Source organism: Bos grunniens, chromosome 23 (assembly GCF_055505025.1).
Source record: "Bos grunniens cultivar Pamir isolate PY7600 chromosome 23, Bosgru_T2T1.0, whole genome shotgun sequence".
Lineage (NCBI taxonomy): Eukaryota > Metazoa > Chordata > Mammalia > Artiodactyla > Bovidae > Bos > Bos grunniens.
In genome coordinates this window covers 36495377-36511567 of record NC_141187.1, presented here as the reverse complement: position 1 = coordinate 36511567, position 16191 = coordinate 36495377, and the positions used below count along the sequence as shown (strand labels likewise).

Sequence of the window (16191 nt, the reverse complement as noted above, 5' to 3'; positions counted from 1 at the left end):
TATCTCTTTCACAGAACTGATCATATTCCACCTTGTATTCATTGTCCAGTTAGCATAAGTTTTACCAAGCAAATTAAATTCCTTGAAAGCTCAATCCTGGCATGTCGGTTCTTCTCACTCTATATTCTCACATATGGCTAAAGCTCTTTATAAATGCCTTCTTCTCCCTGGAACACCCTCTCTCTTTTACATGATTACCTCCTCGACATCTTTCAGATCTCAGTAAAAACCAGTTCCTCCAAACAGTGTTTCCTGACTCTGACACAGCTCAGGTCTCCTTGTTATGTGGACATAGGGCATTCTGTGCTTTTCCCTGTCGACACGTGTCCCAATTGTAGTGCAACATTTAACTTTGAAATTCACCTCATTTCTGTTTTTCTGTTAAAATTTAAGTCCTAATTCATCAAGTCCACATGTGTGCCCTTCACTGCTATCCATTCTTTGCACCCATCAGGCCTTTGTTATGTGTTTGTTCAATGAAACACTTTTATTTGTGCAGAATAAAATTTCAAAGAATTTTTGATGCTGCTCTCACAGCATACAGTGAACTAGGGCTTTCACAAGAGCCCTAATCCCATTCGTATGGGCTCTGCCTTCATGTGGGTTCTGAACTCATGACCTAATTATTTTCAAATGGTCCCACCATCTAAAATCGTCACATTGGGGATCAGGATTTCAACATATGAATCTTGGGAGAACACAAGAATTAGACCATGGCACCCAACGAAGAGAATGACTTGTCTAAGGTAACCCAGAGCCTCATCCATACTGAATGCTCTGTAGTGCTGATACGAAGCCAAGGACTAAGGAATTATAGATTTCTCCTAGTATATACCCAGGGGATTGCAGAGTTTTGAAAGATACAGATAAAAAACTGTCCAGATTAAAATTGTTATATTTAGGGGGAAATTGTCTACTCTGGAATAAATAGCATGTATTTTGTATACTGTATTTGAATATATAAAACTCAGTTACCTATCCATACACCAAAACACATTACAGAAATACAAATAATCACATTTACAATTGCATCAAAAAATAAAATACTTAAATAAATTAAAGCAAGGTGTTGAAAGATCTATGTATGGAAACATTCAAGACACTCCTGAAGGAAATGTTTAAAACAGAAAAAAGGAACATATTTCATATTGATTGACTGGAAGAATTAATATTGTTAATACATCCATTCTACCCACAGTTATCTACATATTCACTGCAGTATCTTTCAAAATTTCAAAACTTTTCACAAAACAAACAAAAAAATTCTACAACTAGTATAAAACTGTTGTTGTTGTTCAGTTGCCAGGTCATGTCTGACTCTTACTGACACCATAGACTGCAGTGCGCCAGACTTCCCTGTCCCTTACCATCTCCTAGAATTTGCCCAAGTCCATGCCCTTTGAATTGGTGATTCCATTCAACCAATTCTCATCCTCTGTCAGCCTCATTTTCTTCTGCCTTCAGTCTTTCACAGCATCAGGGTCTTTTCCAATGAGTCGGCTCTTCACATTAGGTGGGCAATGTATTGGAGCTTCAGCATCAGTCCTTCCAAAGAGTATATGGGGTTGATTTCCTTTAAGGTTGACTGGTTTTGAACTCCTTTGTGCCCCAGGGACTCTCAAGAGTCTTCTACAGCACCATAGTTCAAAAACATCAGTTCTTCAGCACTCTGCCTTCTTTATTGTCTGTCCAGATCTTATGTGTACATGACTAATGGAAAGAGCATAGCCTTGACTATACAGACCTCTGTCAGCAACGTGATGTCTTTGCTTTTAACACACTGTCTAGGTTTGTCAGAGCTTTCCTGCCAAGAAGCAATCTTCTTCTAAATTTGTGGCTGCAGTCACCATCCACAGTGATTTTAGAGCCCAGGAAGCAGAAGTCTATCACTGCTTCCACCTCTTCCCCTTCTATTTGCATGTAGGTGTTGGGACCAGATGCCATGATCTTAGCTTTTTTGATATTGAGTTTTAAGCCAGCTTTTCCACTCTCCTCTTTCACCCTGATTGGAGGCTCTTTAGTTCCTCTTATTTTCTGCCATTAATATTGTATCATTCACATATCTGAGGTTGTTGATATTTCTCCCAGCAATCTCGATTCCAGCCTTTAGGACTCATCCAGTCCAACATTTCACATGACATGCTCTGCATATAAGTTAAATCAGCAGGGTGACAATATTCAGCCTTGACAGACTCCTTCACCAATTTTGAACCAGTTTATTTTTCCTTGTCTGCTTCTAACTGTTGCTTTTTAAACTGCATACAAGTTTCTCGTCTGGTATTCCCATCTCATTAAGAATTTTCCACTGTGTTATGATCCACACAGTTTGGTGAGATCAATGAAGCAGATGATTTTCTGGAATTCCCTTACTTTCTCTATGTTCCAGCAAATGTTGCCAATTTGATCTCTGGTTCATCTCTCTTTTCTAAACCCAGCTTGAATATCTGGAAGTTCTAGGTTCACATAATGCTGAAGCCTAGCCTGAAAGATTTTGAGCATAACCTTACTAGCACTGGAGATGAGTGCACCTGTTCAGTGGCTTGAACATTCTTTAACACTGCCCTTCTTGGGAACTGGGATGAGGATTGATCTTTTCCCATCCTCTGGTCACTGCTGGCTCTTCCAAATTTTCTGAGATATTAAGTGGACCACTTTAATAGCACCATCTTTCAGGATTTTAAATAGCTTTGTTGGAATTCTATCACCTCCACTAGCTTTGTTGGCAGCAGTGCTTTTTAAGACCCACTGGAGTTCACATTCCAGAATTTCTGGCTCTGAGTGAGAAACTACACCATTGTGATTATCTGGGTCATTAAGATATTTTTTTGTATAGTTCTTCTGTGTACTTTTTCCATCTCTTCTTGGTCTATTGTGCTGTATTAAGTCACAAATCACCAAATATAAAAGTGATCTAGAGAAAGAAGAACAAAGTTCGAGACTAGGGTTGCTGATATCAAATTGTATTAGAAAGTTAAAGTAATCAAAACAGAATGTTTTGCTTCTGGTATGAAAACAGACACATAGATCAACAGAGTAGAATAGCGAAGCCAGAAAGAAACACACACATATATTGTCGGTAGCTTATGAAAAAGGAGCTAAGACTATCGAGTGGGGAAAGGACAAGCTTGTCAAAAATGGCACTGGGGAAACTGGATAGTCCAGTGAAATAATGGAACTGTACCCCCGCCGTTTACCATGCATAAAAATGGATTAAAAATTAGAGCATAAGACTTTAAGCGATTAAACTCTTTGAAGAAGACACTGAGGTAATCGTCTTGCCATCGGTGCTTGCAACGAGGTTTTGGGTTTCACACCAAAAGCAAAGGCAACAACTGCCAAAACAAGTGGAACCACATCTGACTCCAAAGAAAGGAACGTCAGTAAAATCAAATGGCAATTTAAAGATTGACAGAAGATATTCCAAATCATATATTTGATAAGGGCTTAATATCCAAAACTACATGGGACATACAACTCAAGGACAAAAACCCCAAATAATCAAATTTTTAGTGGAGCATAAGAATAGTAAGACTTTCAATAAATCTGAAGATTAGACTATAGATGAGAGACACAGCAAGGTTTTCCTTCTAGAACAATAAAAGCCTGTGCCTTCCTGCATTACTTTCTTTATCTCAACTCACTTATTTGACAGTTACAATTCAATGTGTACATTCTTCAGTCAATAGCAATCACTCCACAGTGAGCCATAATATGTACTAAGAACAGCCCCACCAGGGGAAAAATATCAAATATTTTAATCCTTACTAATGAGGCATATCCAAAGGAAGGTAATTTCCAGAGTTTACCACTACATTGTTTTCTATATTTCATTTCAAAATCGAGCCACCTAGTAAGGAAAATGAGTTAAGAGACCTCAATAATATATAGATAGAAAATCAGTTTTAAATGGGAGCATTAATGGATTATAACTTGGGGGTTATTTATTACTACTGTTGTAACTGTAGTCCTTTCGAATCTCTACTGCATCCATTAATAATTTATGATAAATATTAATACCAACACAGGGATACATACTACTAAAGTTATAGCGAATAGAGGAAGACATAGAATATATTAGGCAAGAAGTGAAAGTATGGGAAGTCAGCAATGGTAGTAAAGGGCAGTTTTACCTTGAGAGGAACGAAGGTTCTCAAAGTTTCTTGAAACATCAAGATCGTGCCAGCTGTCAGGAATTAGCTTAATTTGTAAACCAGAAACTCTACCAGAAGAAATTTAAGTTCATAAAAACATTATGATGCTAAAACCCAAAATTTAGACAGAGAATAGTGTGGGGTCGGGTATATAGACATTCCAAGTTCTCCATTGATTAGTGCATCAGGCACTCAACGATCACCCTCACTGAAGTCTTTATTGCTCAACCTACAGGTACCAGCATGAAGAGAGATAGCTCTACTCCACAGGCAGTTGAACCCTACTTTTATGGCCTCATGGCTTTCCTTAAGAAGCATTCAGTGCAGCACATTTTTTCCACCCCATCCCATCAGGCTGACTCCCCATGGTCAGCAGGCATCCTCACCCTGGGATCATTCCCCATTCGCCAGGGCTCCAGTTCCCAGCTTCTGTGGACTCCAGTGGACTTACAACCCTGTCCGAGGTATGAGAGGCTGCAGCATGGCTTGTCTATGTGGTTCTCACTCCGTTCAGACTGTCACAGATTAGTTAGCTCACTCCCCAACTGCTTCAAATGCCTCCCCTGTCCCAGTGGATGGCCATGGACACGGGGATCTCTCCCAGTGCTTCAGCCCCTTCACTCCAGGTGCAGGCTGGTCCCACTTGCTCTCCTCCTTCTTTCCCCTTCCTCCTTGTCCCTTCTTTCCTTTGTCCTACCAAGTTCTGTGTGGATCCGGATGTTCCTTCTCAGTAGTCAGGGAGTCCTGCCAGGATTCACCTGGTCTTCTGGGAGAACTGCTGCGTCTTTAGACGTTCTTAATGCATCAGTGGAGAGAGGTGTACCCCACTTCCACCTACCCCTCCGTCATCTTGTCCACCCCGTTTGTGCATGGATTAGAAACGAGTTTCCCTTTCTATTAAGTAACATTGCCGTCACCACACACATTTAACTTTTGCTTTTTGAGGAGAACACAGGTAAGTTCCACTCTCTTCAGTTCAGTCAGTCATTCAGTCGTGTCCCACTCTGTGTGACCCCAGGGACTGTGGCACGCCAGGCTTCTCTGTACATCCCGACTCCCAGAGCTTGTTCAATCTCATGATTAGACCCGAAGCTCAAACTTAGATCTTCATCTTAATAATTTTTTATACATAAAAATATGTAACCTTTAAAAATCTCTCCCTATTTGTCCTACCCTTCAGTCTTTGGCAAACATTTGTCTACCCTGAGTTCCCCCTTTTTTTTTTGTGAAACTCCTTATAGTTGAGATCCTATGGTATTTGTCTTTCTCTGACTTAGTTTACTTAGTGTAATGCCCTCCAGTTTCATCCATGTTGCCACAAATGGAAGGATTTCTTTCCAATTCTAATGGCTAAATAGTATTTACCTATATAGGTCACAAGGAGAAGGCAATGGCACCCCACTCCAGTACTCTTGCCTGGAAAATCCCATGGATGGAGGAGCCTGGTAAGCTGCAGTCCATGGGGTTGCTAAGAGTCAGACACGACTGAGCAACTTCACTTTCACTTTTCACTTTCATGCATTGGAGAAGGAAATGGCAACCCACTCCAGTGTTCTTGCCTGGAGAATCCCAGGGACGGGGGAGCCTGGTGGGCTGCTGCCTATGGGCTCGCACAGACTTGGACACGACTGAAGCGACTTAGCAGCAGTAGCAATAGCAGTATCATAGTGTTGTGGTCAGAGAAAATTCTTGATATAATTTCAATTTCCTTAAATTTATTGAGGTTTGATTTGGGGCCCAAGATGAGGAGAATGTTCCATGTGCACTTGAGAAGAAAGTGTATTCTTCTGCGTTTGGATGGAATGTGCTGAAGATGTCAGTTAGTTCTGTTTGCTCTAATATTTCCTTCTAGGTTTATGTTTCCTTATATTTTCTGTTCTGATGATCTGTCCACTGGTGTAGGTGTGGGGTTAACATGCCTACTATTATTGTGTTATGCTCAATTTCCCCTTTTGTGTCAGTTAGTGTTTACCTTATGTATTGAGGTGCTCTTACGTAGGGTACATAAATAGTTAAAATTGTTATGTCTTTTTCTTGGACGATCCCTTGATCATTTGGTAGTGTCCTTCTTAATCTCTTATAATAGTTTTGATTTTAAGGTTTGTTTTTTCTGATACAAGAATTGCCAATCTGGCTTTCTCTTGATTTCCATTTGCATGGAATATCTTTTTCCATCCACTCACTTTCAGTCTGTATGTGTCTCTAGGACTGAAGAGGGTCTCTTGTAGACAGCATATATATGGGTCTTGTTTTTGTGTCCATTCAGCCAGTCTGAGTCTTTTGGTAAGAATGGAAGAAGATAATAGCAAATAAAGCAACCGATACAGGATTGCTTTCCAAAATACAAGCAGCTCAAACAACTCAGTCATCAAAAGCAAAGGCAAGAACTGCAAAAATAAACCAGTGAGACCACATCAAACTCAAAACCTTCTGCATAGTAAAAGAAGCCATCAATAAAATGAAATGACAACCTATGGAATGAAAAAACATATTTGCAAATCACATATTTGCTAAGGGCTTCGTATCCAAGTATATATAAGAGACTTATGCAACTCAGTATGAAAAGAAATCAAACAACCCAAATTATTAAATGAGCAAAGAAAGAGTAAGTGTTTTGAAAAATCTGATGAGTAGACTGTAGATGACAGACCCTGTAAGTTCTTCCTTCCAGAAAAAAAAGCCTGTGTCTTCCTGGCATTGCTTTCTTTATCTCCAGTCATCTGTTTGGTGATGCAGTTCACAGTATACATCCTTTACCCAATAGCAATCACTGAACACTGAGCTATATGTGCTCAGAATAGCCTTATTAACTATAACAAACTAATAATTACATACTTAATCTTGAGGCATTTGAAATCTAAGGTGATTGTCAGAATTTTCCACTCCATTGTTTTCTACATTCTTTTTCAAAATTGAAACACCTAGTATGGAAAAATGAATAGGGGACCTCAGTAATACATGCATAGAAGTCATTTAAAATGGGAGCATTACTGAATTACATTTTTGGGGAATGTATTATTAGTAATACTATTGCAATTTTATTGCCTTTAATTCTCTGCTATACTAGTGGATATTGATTTAAAATAGTAATAACAACATATAGCACATAGTGCTCAGGGTACAGTAGATTGAGAAAGACAAAGCTTATGAGGCTGGAAGGGAAATCACAGAAAATTAGCAACGGTATCAAAACGAAGTGCAGTATTGCCTAGAAAGAAAACAGAGTTCTCTAATTGTTTGGAGACAACACGAACAAGCAAGATGTGAGCCAACCAGCTTAAACTGTGTACCAGAAACCGCACCAGAAGGAAAATGAAGTTCATAAAAATATGCTGATACTAAACGCCAAAATCCAGACAGTAAGAAAATAGGGTAGGGTTTATGTGGTGCTGAAAACTACTCAGAGAGGTAGACATGGAAGCAAATACACTAATGAGCATCAGAAAGATCAAAGCACAAAAGGGTCTGAAAAAGAAATCATCAGTAGTCTGATGAAAAGAATAAGAGAATCAAATTAGAAAACCAAAATATAAAGACTTGTGCACGTGATAGACCCAGAGAATTCTCAGCAGAGAAAGTTTCGGCCTTAGTGACCAGCGAACAGAAGCCTCCAGCATCAAGAACAACAACCCTGGGCAGGACTCACGACTGTGCGCTTCTGGGAATAGCCGCAGTTTCAAAGTTTGGGCACCATACCACCGAAAAGCAAACGCAGACAAGTATTATAGCTTGCTATGACACTGAATCACAGACAGTAGTGTTTGTGAGTTTGCTTTTCTCATTCAACTATAAAGTTAATGAATCACTAACCAATGATATTTGACACCATCAGTTTCCAGTCAGATCCTCTTTAGTCATACAATGGATATCTGAACCTGTTATATGATCCCCTATAACAGTTTTTATAATTGAATTTCTTGATGTTTAATTGAAGGGTAATTGCTTTACAATACTGTACTGGTTTTGGCCAAACATCAGCATGAATCAGCCATAGGGATACCTACGTCCCCATGATCTTGAACCTCCTTCCCACCATCCTTCCCGTCCCACCCCTTGAAGCTGTTACAGAAAAATATGGAAGGCTTCACAAATTTGTGTGTCATCCTTGGGCAGGGGTCATGCTAATCTTCTCAGTATTATTCCAAATTTTTAATATATGTGCTATGAAAGCAAACACACGTACAACAATTGGGGGAATGTCATGGAAACATGTAGAATATCATGTAGGAAACGAATCACTAGTCCAGGTTCGAAACAGGATCCTTGGGGCTGGTGGGAGGGGGGTTAGGGATGGGGAACACGTGTACGCCCGTGGCGGATTCATGTTGATGTGTGGCAGAACCAATAGAATATTGTAAAGTAATTAGCCTCCAATTAAAATCAATAAATTTAAATTAAAAAAATAAAAAAATAAGTATTTGAGATAAAATATTAAAAAAACAATTTAACAGAAAAAAAATCATATAGTTAGTCATCTACCAATAGATGATCAATTACATTAGGAATTAGGGTATTCTGCTATATTTACCGCCTCTTATAAAATTGAATTTTATAAGGTCCAAAGTTTCATGAAGGAATTAAGCATATATTTATGCATAGCACATGAATACATGCAGAGAAATATATGCACACAAATATGTTTATGTTATATAAGCTATTATCCTCCTTGCCTGTCGCAATAAGCTCTTTAGTTGATGAGAGAGATAGTCCCAAATTACTCCAACTTATATGTCTTGTTTTTGAGGACAACTTCTTTTATTTTCCAGAGAAGGCAATGGCACCCCACTCCAGTACTCTTGCCTGGAAAATCCCATGGAAGGAGGGCCTGGTGGGCTGTAGTCCATGGGGTCAGTAAGAGTAGGACATGACTGAGTGACTTCCCTTTCACTTTCTTTTATTTTCATCACCTAATTTTAAATATTCATTTTATTCTTAGATACCATGCCAATTTAAACTAACTAAGAGCAGAGAAAACCTAATAAAGGCTGATATCTTATCCTTCATTAAATTATCACTCTTCTGGTAAATTGGAAAAAGAATCATGTTCAGATCTCATTCAGGAGGATAAAATCTCTATTTTTTCAGTTCTCTTGTCCAAACTTAATTCTTGCTCACTTTAGTCTTAAATTCTGCTTACTTACAAAGGTCAGACAGGAAAAGTAATATTAAAATCATGCTTGCAAGGGTCTATGATTTATGCTTAGTTGGCCAAAGGTAGGGCCAGGAATAATTTCTGAAATATTACAATACATCCTGGAAGCATGAAGGTCTAGTTCTACTGTCAAAGAGGAGATGTTTGGAGATGGTTCAAAAACTAAGCCCCATGGGTTGTCAGGATGTATTCCCGACCAGATAGGTAAATTTTATCCCTAAAAAGTCAAAGTCAGGAAGAGACAGGCCTTGTTTGCAGAGCCCATGACGTTGTCTTGGGTGCTGATCAGGTAATATTCTTGTGTTATCATTTGGAGATTTATCTGCTATTTTCTTGAAGAAACAAACATAATGAGAAGAATAAAGATGCATAAGAGTAGAAGAGCTGCCAAGGTGCCAAGAAGAAAGGCTAGCCAAGAGAATCAGGCCCCCACACTGATAATTGTCAAAGACTTAGTGAGTGTTTTATAGACAGAGCAGAATAAGTGGATAAAAGCAATGTTCTAGGGTCACTGCTGTTTTGCAGTCAAAGACAAAATATTTTTCTCTTTAGGCAGAGTCATCACAGCTCCTGATGTGGTCCTGGTTACACACATAGAGACCGAGGGCCACAGGCATGTGTGATGTGACATCAGGAAGTGAACAGATGAGTGTCCTGGTGCCCAATCAGCTGCATCTGCTAATAGTGGGACCTGGGGAAAATTACTTGCCCTCTCCAAGTCATCACATCTTTATTAACAGAACTTGATGATCATAGTGAGATTAAAGTTTTCTCACAGGGTTCCTGTGAAACACAAATTTTAAGATGTTTTAAAGCTTTTGTGAAAGTATCAGAATATGCATGGGGTTACTAAGGTGAGTGAGCAGATCCAAGGTACAGTATCTTTTTCTCTTAGTATTCTCCCTGTACTCAATAGTGGTGATCAGTCAGTCATGTGTTTATTCTTACCCCAGCGTGATGGTAAACCACACAGATCGACTGGACTTTTCTTGTCATTTCAGTGTCTAAAATTCAAGCATTAGTCAATATAGAGTAAAAAAATTGCAAACTCCTAGAAGGCCTCACTGCTCAGAGTATGCAGAGTCCCAAGATTAAACTGTCTTAAAAGAATAGCCTAAACACTCTGGCTCAGAATTAAGTTCCAAATGTTTGCAGAGCACAGAAGTACTTCTGGGAGCGATTCAAAAATACATGGAAAAACCTACTTCTCCAACTGTCTATCTGTGCAAATATCATCATCCATCTAAATTTACACAGAAGGTGCTCCTTCTTCCCCACCCCAGCTTCTACAGCAAGAACTCCTGGTCAGAGCCACAGGGAAAGAAAAGGCTTCCCTCCACAGGATGGATTTGATGACCTCAGGTGACTTGATCATCTCAGAATGGCTCATGTTTTTATTTAAACAGGGTCCTGCCTGCTGCTGCTGCTGGTCGTGTCTAATCTGCTCCTGTGCCAAGGCATCTCCTGCCCGTCCTGCGGTCCTGACATGTTTGTCTCCTTACAGAAATCCCTTATTGACGTGTTTATCAATGCCGCCAGCCTCTCCCACGACTTCCATAACCTTTCCACAATAATGTTCAATGAGTTTCTAAGTACTCTGGTGTGGTGGTTTAGTTGCTAAATCGTTTCCAACTCTTGAGACCTTGTGGACTGTAGCCTGCCAGGCTCCCAGAAGGAAAATTCGCCTAAGTGACAGGGCTATACTATTCTTTAAACAAGAAGGCTGCAATAACACCCTCTCTAGGTCAAAGAGGCCGTCAGTTCATAAGATGCTGAAATCGAAGAAAGGATCAGTTTTGTGAAATCTCAATGATTCCTAAGAAGTGCAATAATTTTTTCAATTTCCTTTCATTCATTTTCTTTTTTAAATTTCCAAAATAAATGATTTGGTATTTATCAGCTAGGACTGCAATAAAATAATACAATACACTCAGTGGAATAAACAACAGAAATTTCTTTCCTCACAGTTCTGGGGGATAGAAGTCCCAGATCAGGGTGCCAGCAAGGTGAGCTTCTGGTAAGAACTCTTTCTTCCCAGGCAGGCTTCTCTGTGACTCCTCCCAAAGCGTGGGGGGTGGGGAAGAGAGATAGACGAAAAAACACAGAGACACAGAGTGAATTCTCTGGTGTTTCAATTCATGAAGACGCTAAACGTATTGGATCAGTGTTCCACCTTAAGAGCTCATTTGACCTTAATGGGCTTCGCTGGTGGCTCAGATGGTAAAGAATCTGTCTGCAGTGTGAGAGACTTGGGTTCTATCCCTGGGTCTGGAAGATTCCCTGGAGGCTGGAATGGCAAGCACTCCAGTATTCTTGCCTGAGAAATCCCATGGACAGAGGAATCTGGTGGGCAATAGACCATGGGATTCCCAAAAGTCAGAACCCTTTTCAAAACACAGCACTTTGGCAGTTAAAGCTCTAACGCATGAATTTGAAGAACACAGATTCATCCCACAATACTACCTGACACAAAGCACTTTCAGGTGGGACTGGGGAAAAGGAAGCGTGTTGATTTTCAGGTCCTTTCTCTCTGGGCTTTCTTCTCCAGGCTCAGAGTAAATAGCCAATAAATGAGAACTGTTCTGCAGTGAACTGGGTGGGTGGAACATGTAAAACAAAGCTGAATCCCGGTCACAGAAATGAATACTTTGTAGTTTTTTTAAAGGTACAAATTATTGTTCTAAGATATCAGTGAATAGGTTTCCAGCTGCAATAGAAGGGTTGTTTACAATTGGAAACAATTATTCTCTTTCTGAGCAAGGTATTTGAAAGTTGTTATGTTAATTCTTTTAGGTCAATCAAGGAGCACACAGTAGAGCAGACAGCTAATAAAAGGTGGAGCTAAAGTCTTCTATTAAATTCACGTAGATCTTTTTACTCATTAGCTTTTCTTTCATCCTCCATTTTGACTGTCTATTTTTTTTCCAACTCTTACAAGGAAACAAAAGATTAAATGATTAAATGCGGTGCATGCATGCATTCTAAGTCACTTCAGTTGTGTCCAATTTTTGACAACCCTTCTGACTGTAGCCCAACAGGCTCCTCTGTCCATAGGATTGGCCAGGCAAGAATACTGGAGTAGGCTGCTGTCCCCTCTTGCAAGGGATGCTCCTCACCTAGGATTCAAACCTCAGTCTTGTTATATCTCCTGCATTGGCAGGAATATTCTTTACCACTACCGTCCCCTGGGAAGCACCAAATATTGGTACATATGTGCTATATTTGATTCAAATTATAAAAAAAAAGATAATAATAAAACAGAAGGGAAAAGTTTAAATTTAGAAAAGTCAAATTTAAAATCATTTTTATAGAGACAATATATAGAAAAGTAGGAAAAGAATGACTTTCAAATTTTGTGATCCCCCCCCTCCCCCTGTTAAAAAAATACACGTCTATCAAACATGTTAGTGTTCTGGTAATGGGTTCATCTACTGAATGCCCAACAACCCTAATTGCCTGATTACTTTCAGGATGAAAAATATGCCCAGGGCAAACTGTACCATATCAATGCCACCAAGAGCTGCCACACCAATTCTTTCCATACTCCGGAAGAAAGAGATAAAGCCCAGCAGATGAATGTGAGTCTTTAACCTGGGTTTTTCACCGGATCAAAAGAGACAGTCTGTAGGTTACCAGACTTCAGATTATTAGAGGTTATGTTAACTGTATATGCAGAAAAAGGTGGAGGAACCGTAAGCAATAGAAGAGAAACTGTATTATGCAGCTGATGAAGCATTAGCGAAATCAAGGGATGACTAAAGATCTGTAGTAGCAAGATAAATAACAGATCCATAAATTGTCCATGCAGACAACTTTAGTTCAACCAATGCATTAGACACAGGATCGCAGCTATTATTCTGTATGAAAACAGGAAATGAATGGGAACTTCCATGTGTAAAATATAAGATTGCAAAATTCATGAATATGTAAGAAACACACCCCAGTTTTGACTACTCCCTGTTACTAGTGACTCCTACTTGGGAATCCTATAGTGCACCAACCGAGCCCTCGCATCTGCCTTTCAAGGCTCTCCTGATTCTGTGTCTACTTCTCTGACACCTTCTTCGTTCGTCATTCTCAACGACTCCTCTGTCACCTTTTATTCTTAATATGTAAGTCTCCCCCACAATGGCCTATAAAACATTGCTTTGGTTCTCATGGCGGCAACAACTGCATCTGTTCTGAGGACAATACAGTTTATGTATCAAGCCTCAATCATTTATGGCGACTCCAAATTTTCACTGTTATAATCTCTTTCTGATTTCCTGCATTATTCTTCCTCCTAACATTATTTAAAATATTTTCACATGTATCCCCCTTTAAAATTCTATCTTCTCTCTCTACAACCTTCTTAATGATACTAGCATTCTATTCCCCTGTTAAGCTCATTAATAATGAGGGTGAACAAGTAAAGGAAAAAGGACAAAGAGGAATAAGAGGAGGGATTTTCAATAAGCTTAAATGTAAAGTTCATTGAGAGTTACTACATGGCCTTACATTTTACTCAGCACGTTATGTGACAAGACTTCCTTGGTGGCTTGCCTAGAAAATCCCATGGACAGAGGAGCTTGGTGCAGGCTACTGTCCATGGGGTTACAAAGAGTCGGGCATGACTGAGAACTTCACTTTATGTGTGTTACTATATTTAATCCTATTCAGTTCTCTGTTCTTTACCAGTGAAACACTTCATGGCTGTAAAGAAATCAAGCATATTAACTAGAGATCTTCAGCCCCTGGGTTTTTCAGGCTCAATTCTGCAAGTAGTAGTGAACTAGGGGGACCCTCCATTGTGAATCCCACTGATGCTGTTACTAAAGACAACACTGTGCCATTTTCTGCCCGGAGACATGTCAACAAAACAACTGTTCTGATATCAGTAGGGGGCTGGTATGGGATCAGCTGAGGAGAGAACCCTATTTAGCAACGTCATGTCTTCTTCCTTGTCTCTTTGTTGTAATATCATAAAGCAATTACCAATCTACAATCAATAGGAAGGACTCATCTGATTCATTAATACGAATGAATCACTGGGTGACAATGATGTGGGCACAGGTGGAATCCCTCTTTCCTGGGTCAGGCACTGCAGCACATACTGACTTGCGTAAATACTTAGATTCTCTCACAGAAATATACAAACACAAAAGAACTCACTGAGTGGTGGTAGAATTTCAGACGTAAAAAGAAAATTCTTCATGTTATACATTAGAATGCATCAGAAGAATTAGTTCCTAAAATAACCTAGATGTTTAAAAATTCAGCAAAGTGTGAAGTAATAGCTTACATTTTATACTTTTGCAACTTTTACTACCTTCAAAAATCTCTGCATGCACATAGGAATAACCAAAAGTTTTTTAGGTCAGCTGCTCTGAGCAAAGATCACGTTACCAAAACCACTGAATTATGATTTTTTTAATGAGACCGTTTCTTCTGGTTGCTTAGAATGAAGACCTTAGTAAGTGGACACTCGTGTTACTGTACTCCTGGAATAATCCTCTGTATTATCTAGTCACGGAGATTCAGAGTATGAAAAATCTGTCAGAGGCTGTCATATCAAGTGCCATGGAGATTGAGAATATGTCAGAGAAACTTGAAACAATCATAGAGAGTCAATTCAGGAAGGTGAGCATCCTGCAGAGGGTTTTCTTGCTTTGTTCATGAATGAAAGAGGTGACCACTGTAATGCATAAGGAGTTTGGAAATATCTCATTTTGTAAGAAAAAGATTCATGACTTCTATATACTAGACGGCTACTACATAAACCAGGAGCCTAGACATTCATAGTGATAGATTCTACCGTAAAGGAGTCCGAATTTCACTGCAGTTTTTGACATGTGCAGCCTTCCCTGCATTGCACACACTTCCACCAACAGCTTGCCTCTTCATGGGCACTGGTGGTTGTAATGTTTTCAAGAGTAATAGTACTAGAGAACAGAATTTCCAAGATCAGCATTTTTCTAAAGTATCCCAGGACATCTGCTACTGAAGTTCCACTTGTCTTCTTTCTCTGTTCTCCTCAAATCAAACGATGAGAGTGTGAAGGAAGAAAAGAGAAAGTTTAAACTTGAGTTCCATTTCTAGTTTTTAGATTTCTAATTGTTTTCTCCGAGGCTGGCTCCAAAATCCATACTAGAGAGTTTTATATTCATATGTCTTCCCCAAATCTTTATTTGATAATTAGAAGGCAAAAAGATAAGCAAATACTAATAAAACACATAAGAGGTCATTATCATTTGGGTATTCAGATTATTTTTCCAGTCTTGAAGACGATACACGAGGCTCACATTCCCTGGTCAAGATTCTCATCCATGAAGTTCAGCGATGAAGATAGGCGTCTTTCTGAATTTTATAACCTGTTCCACTGCCTGTGCAGGGATTCACGTAAAGTTGACATGTACATCAACATCCTGGCGTGCCGAACACACAAAACGTGCTAAATCCACATCCATCCCATCCAGCTCTGAGATGGTCATAATGATCTATCGCATAGCGAGCTTCTTGAAATTTAGAGCTTTTTAATGCATGCTCTGTAATGGGTCTCCTCTTAAAAAAAAACACAGACGCTTTAGAGATGTCAAAATCTAAGAGGGCAATGTGTTAACATTTCTTATCTTCATTTAAGAGTAAATCAAAAGAAAATCCACCCCTACAATTGAGAGAATGAAGCGCCTATTAAAATTGGTCACAAATAGCAGAAGCTGTCATTACAAAGACGACCATTAAGAGATTGTGTAAGAATCACAGCCAATTATTCTGGGTCAAGTTATTAGAATCAAAGAATTAGACAATTGTTCATGGTTCTGGTCATGCTACCAAGAAGGCTGAATCTCAGGATTCTTTATGAAACCCAGCCACGACATTCAGCCAACTATAACAATGTTACACCAGACA

The 16191-nt window shown here is 39.3% G+C and overlaps 1 protein-coding gene and 1 non-coding gene across 2 annotated transcripts; one reads left to right on the top strand and one right to left on the bottom strand.

Moving 5' to 3' along the window:
* The first annotated feature begins 713 nt into the window (after positions 1-713).
* LOC147347634 (chorionic somatomammotropin hormone 2-like) lies at positions 714-15737 on the top strand. Its single transcript, XM_086370595.1, has 6 exons — positions 714-746; positions 4405-4615; positions 10710-10903; positions 12774-12881; positions 14743-14922; positions 15546-15737. Exons 1-6 carry the CDS (start codon positions 714-716, stop codon positions 15735-15737), a joined length of 918 nt encoding a protein of 305 aa, XP_086226721.1.
* LOC147347635 (U6 spliceosomal RNA) lies at positions 8220-8328 on the bottom strand. Its single transcript, XR_015153302.1, has one exon. It is a non-coding gene; the product is annotated as a U6 spliceosomal RNA (small nuclear RNA).
* Positions 15738-16191: the final 454 nt, after the last annotated feature.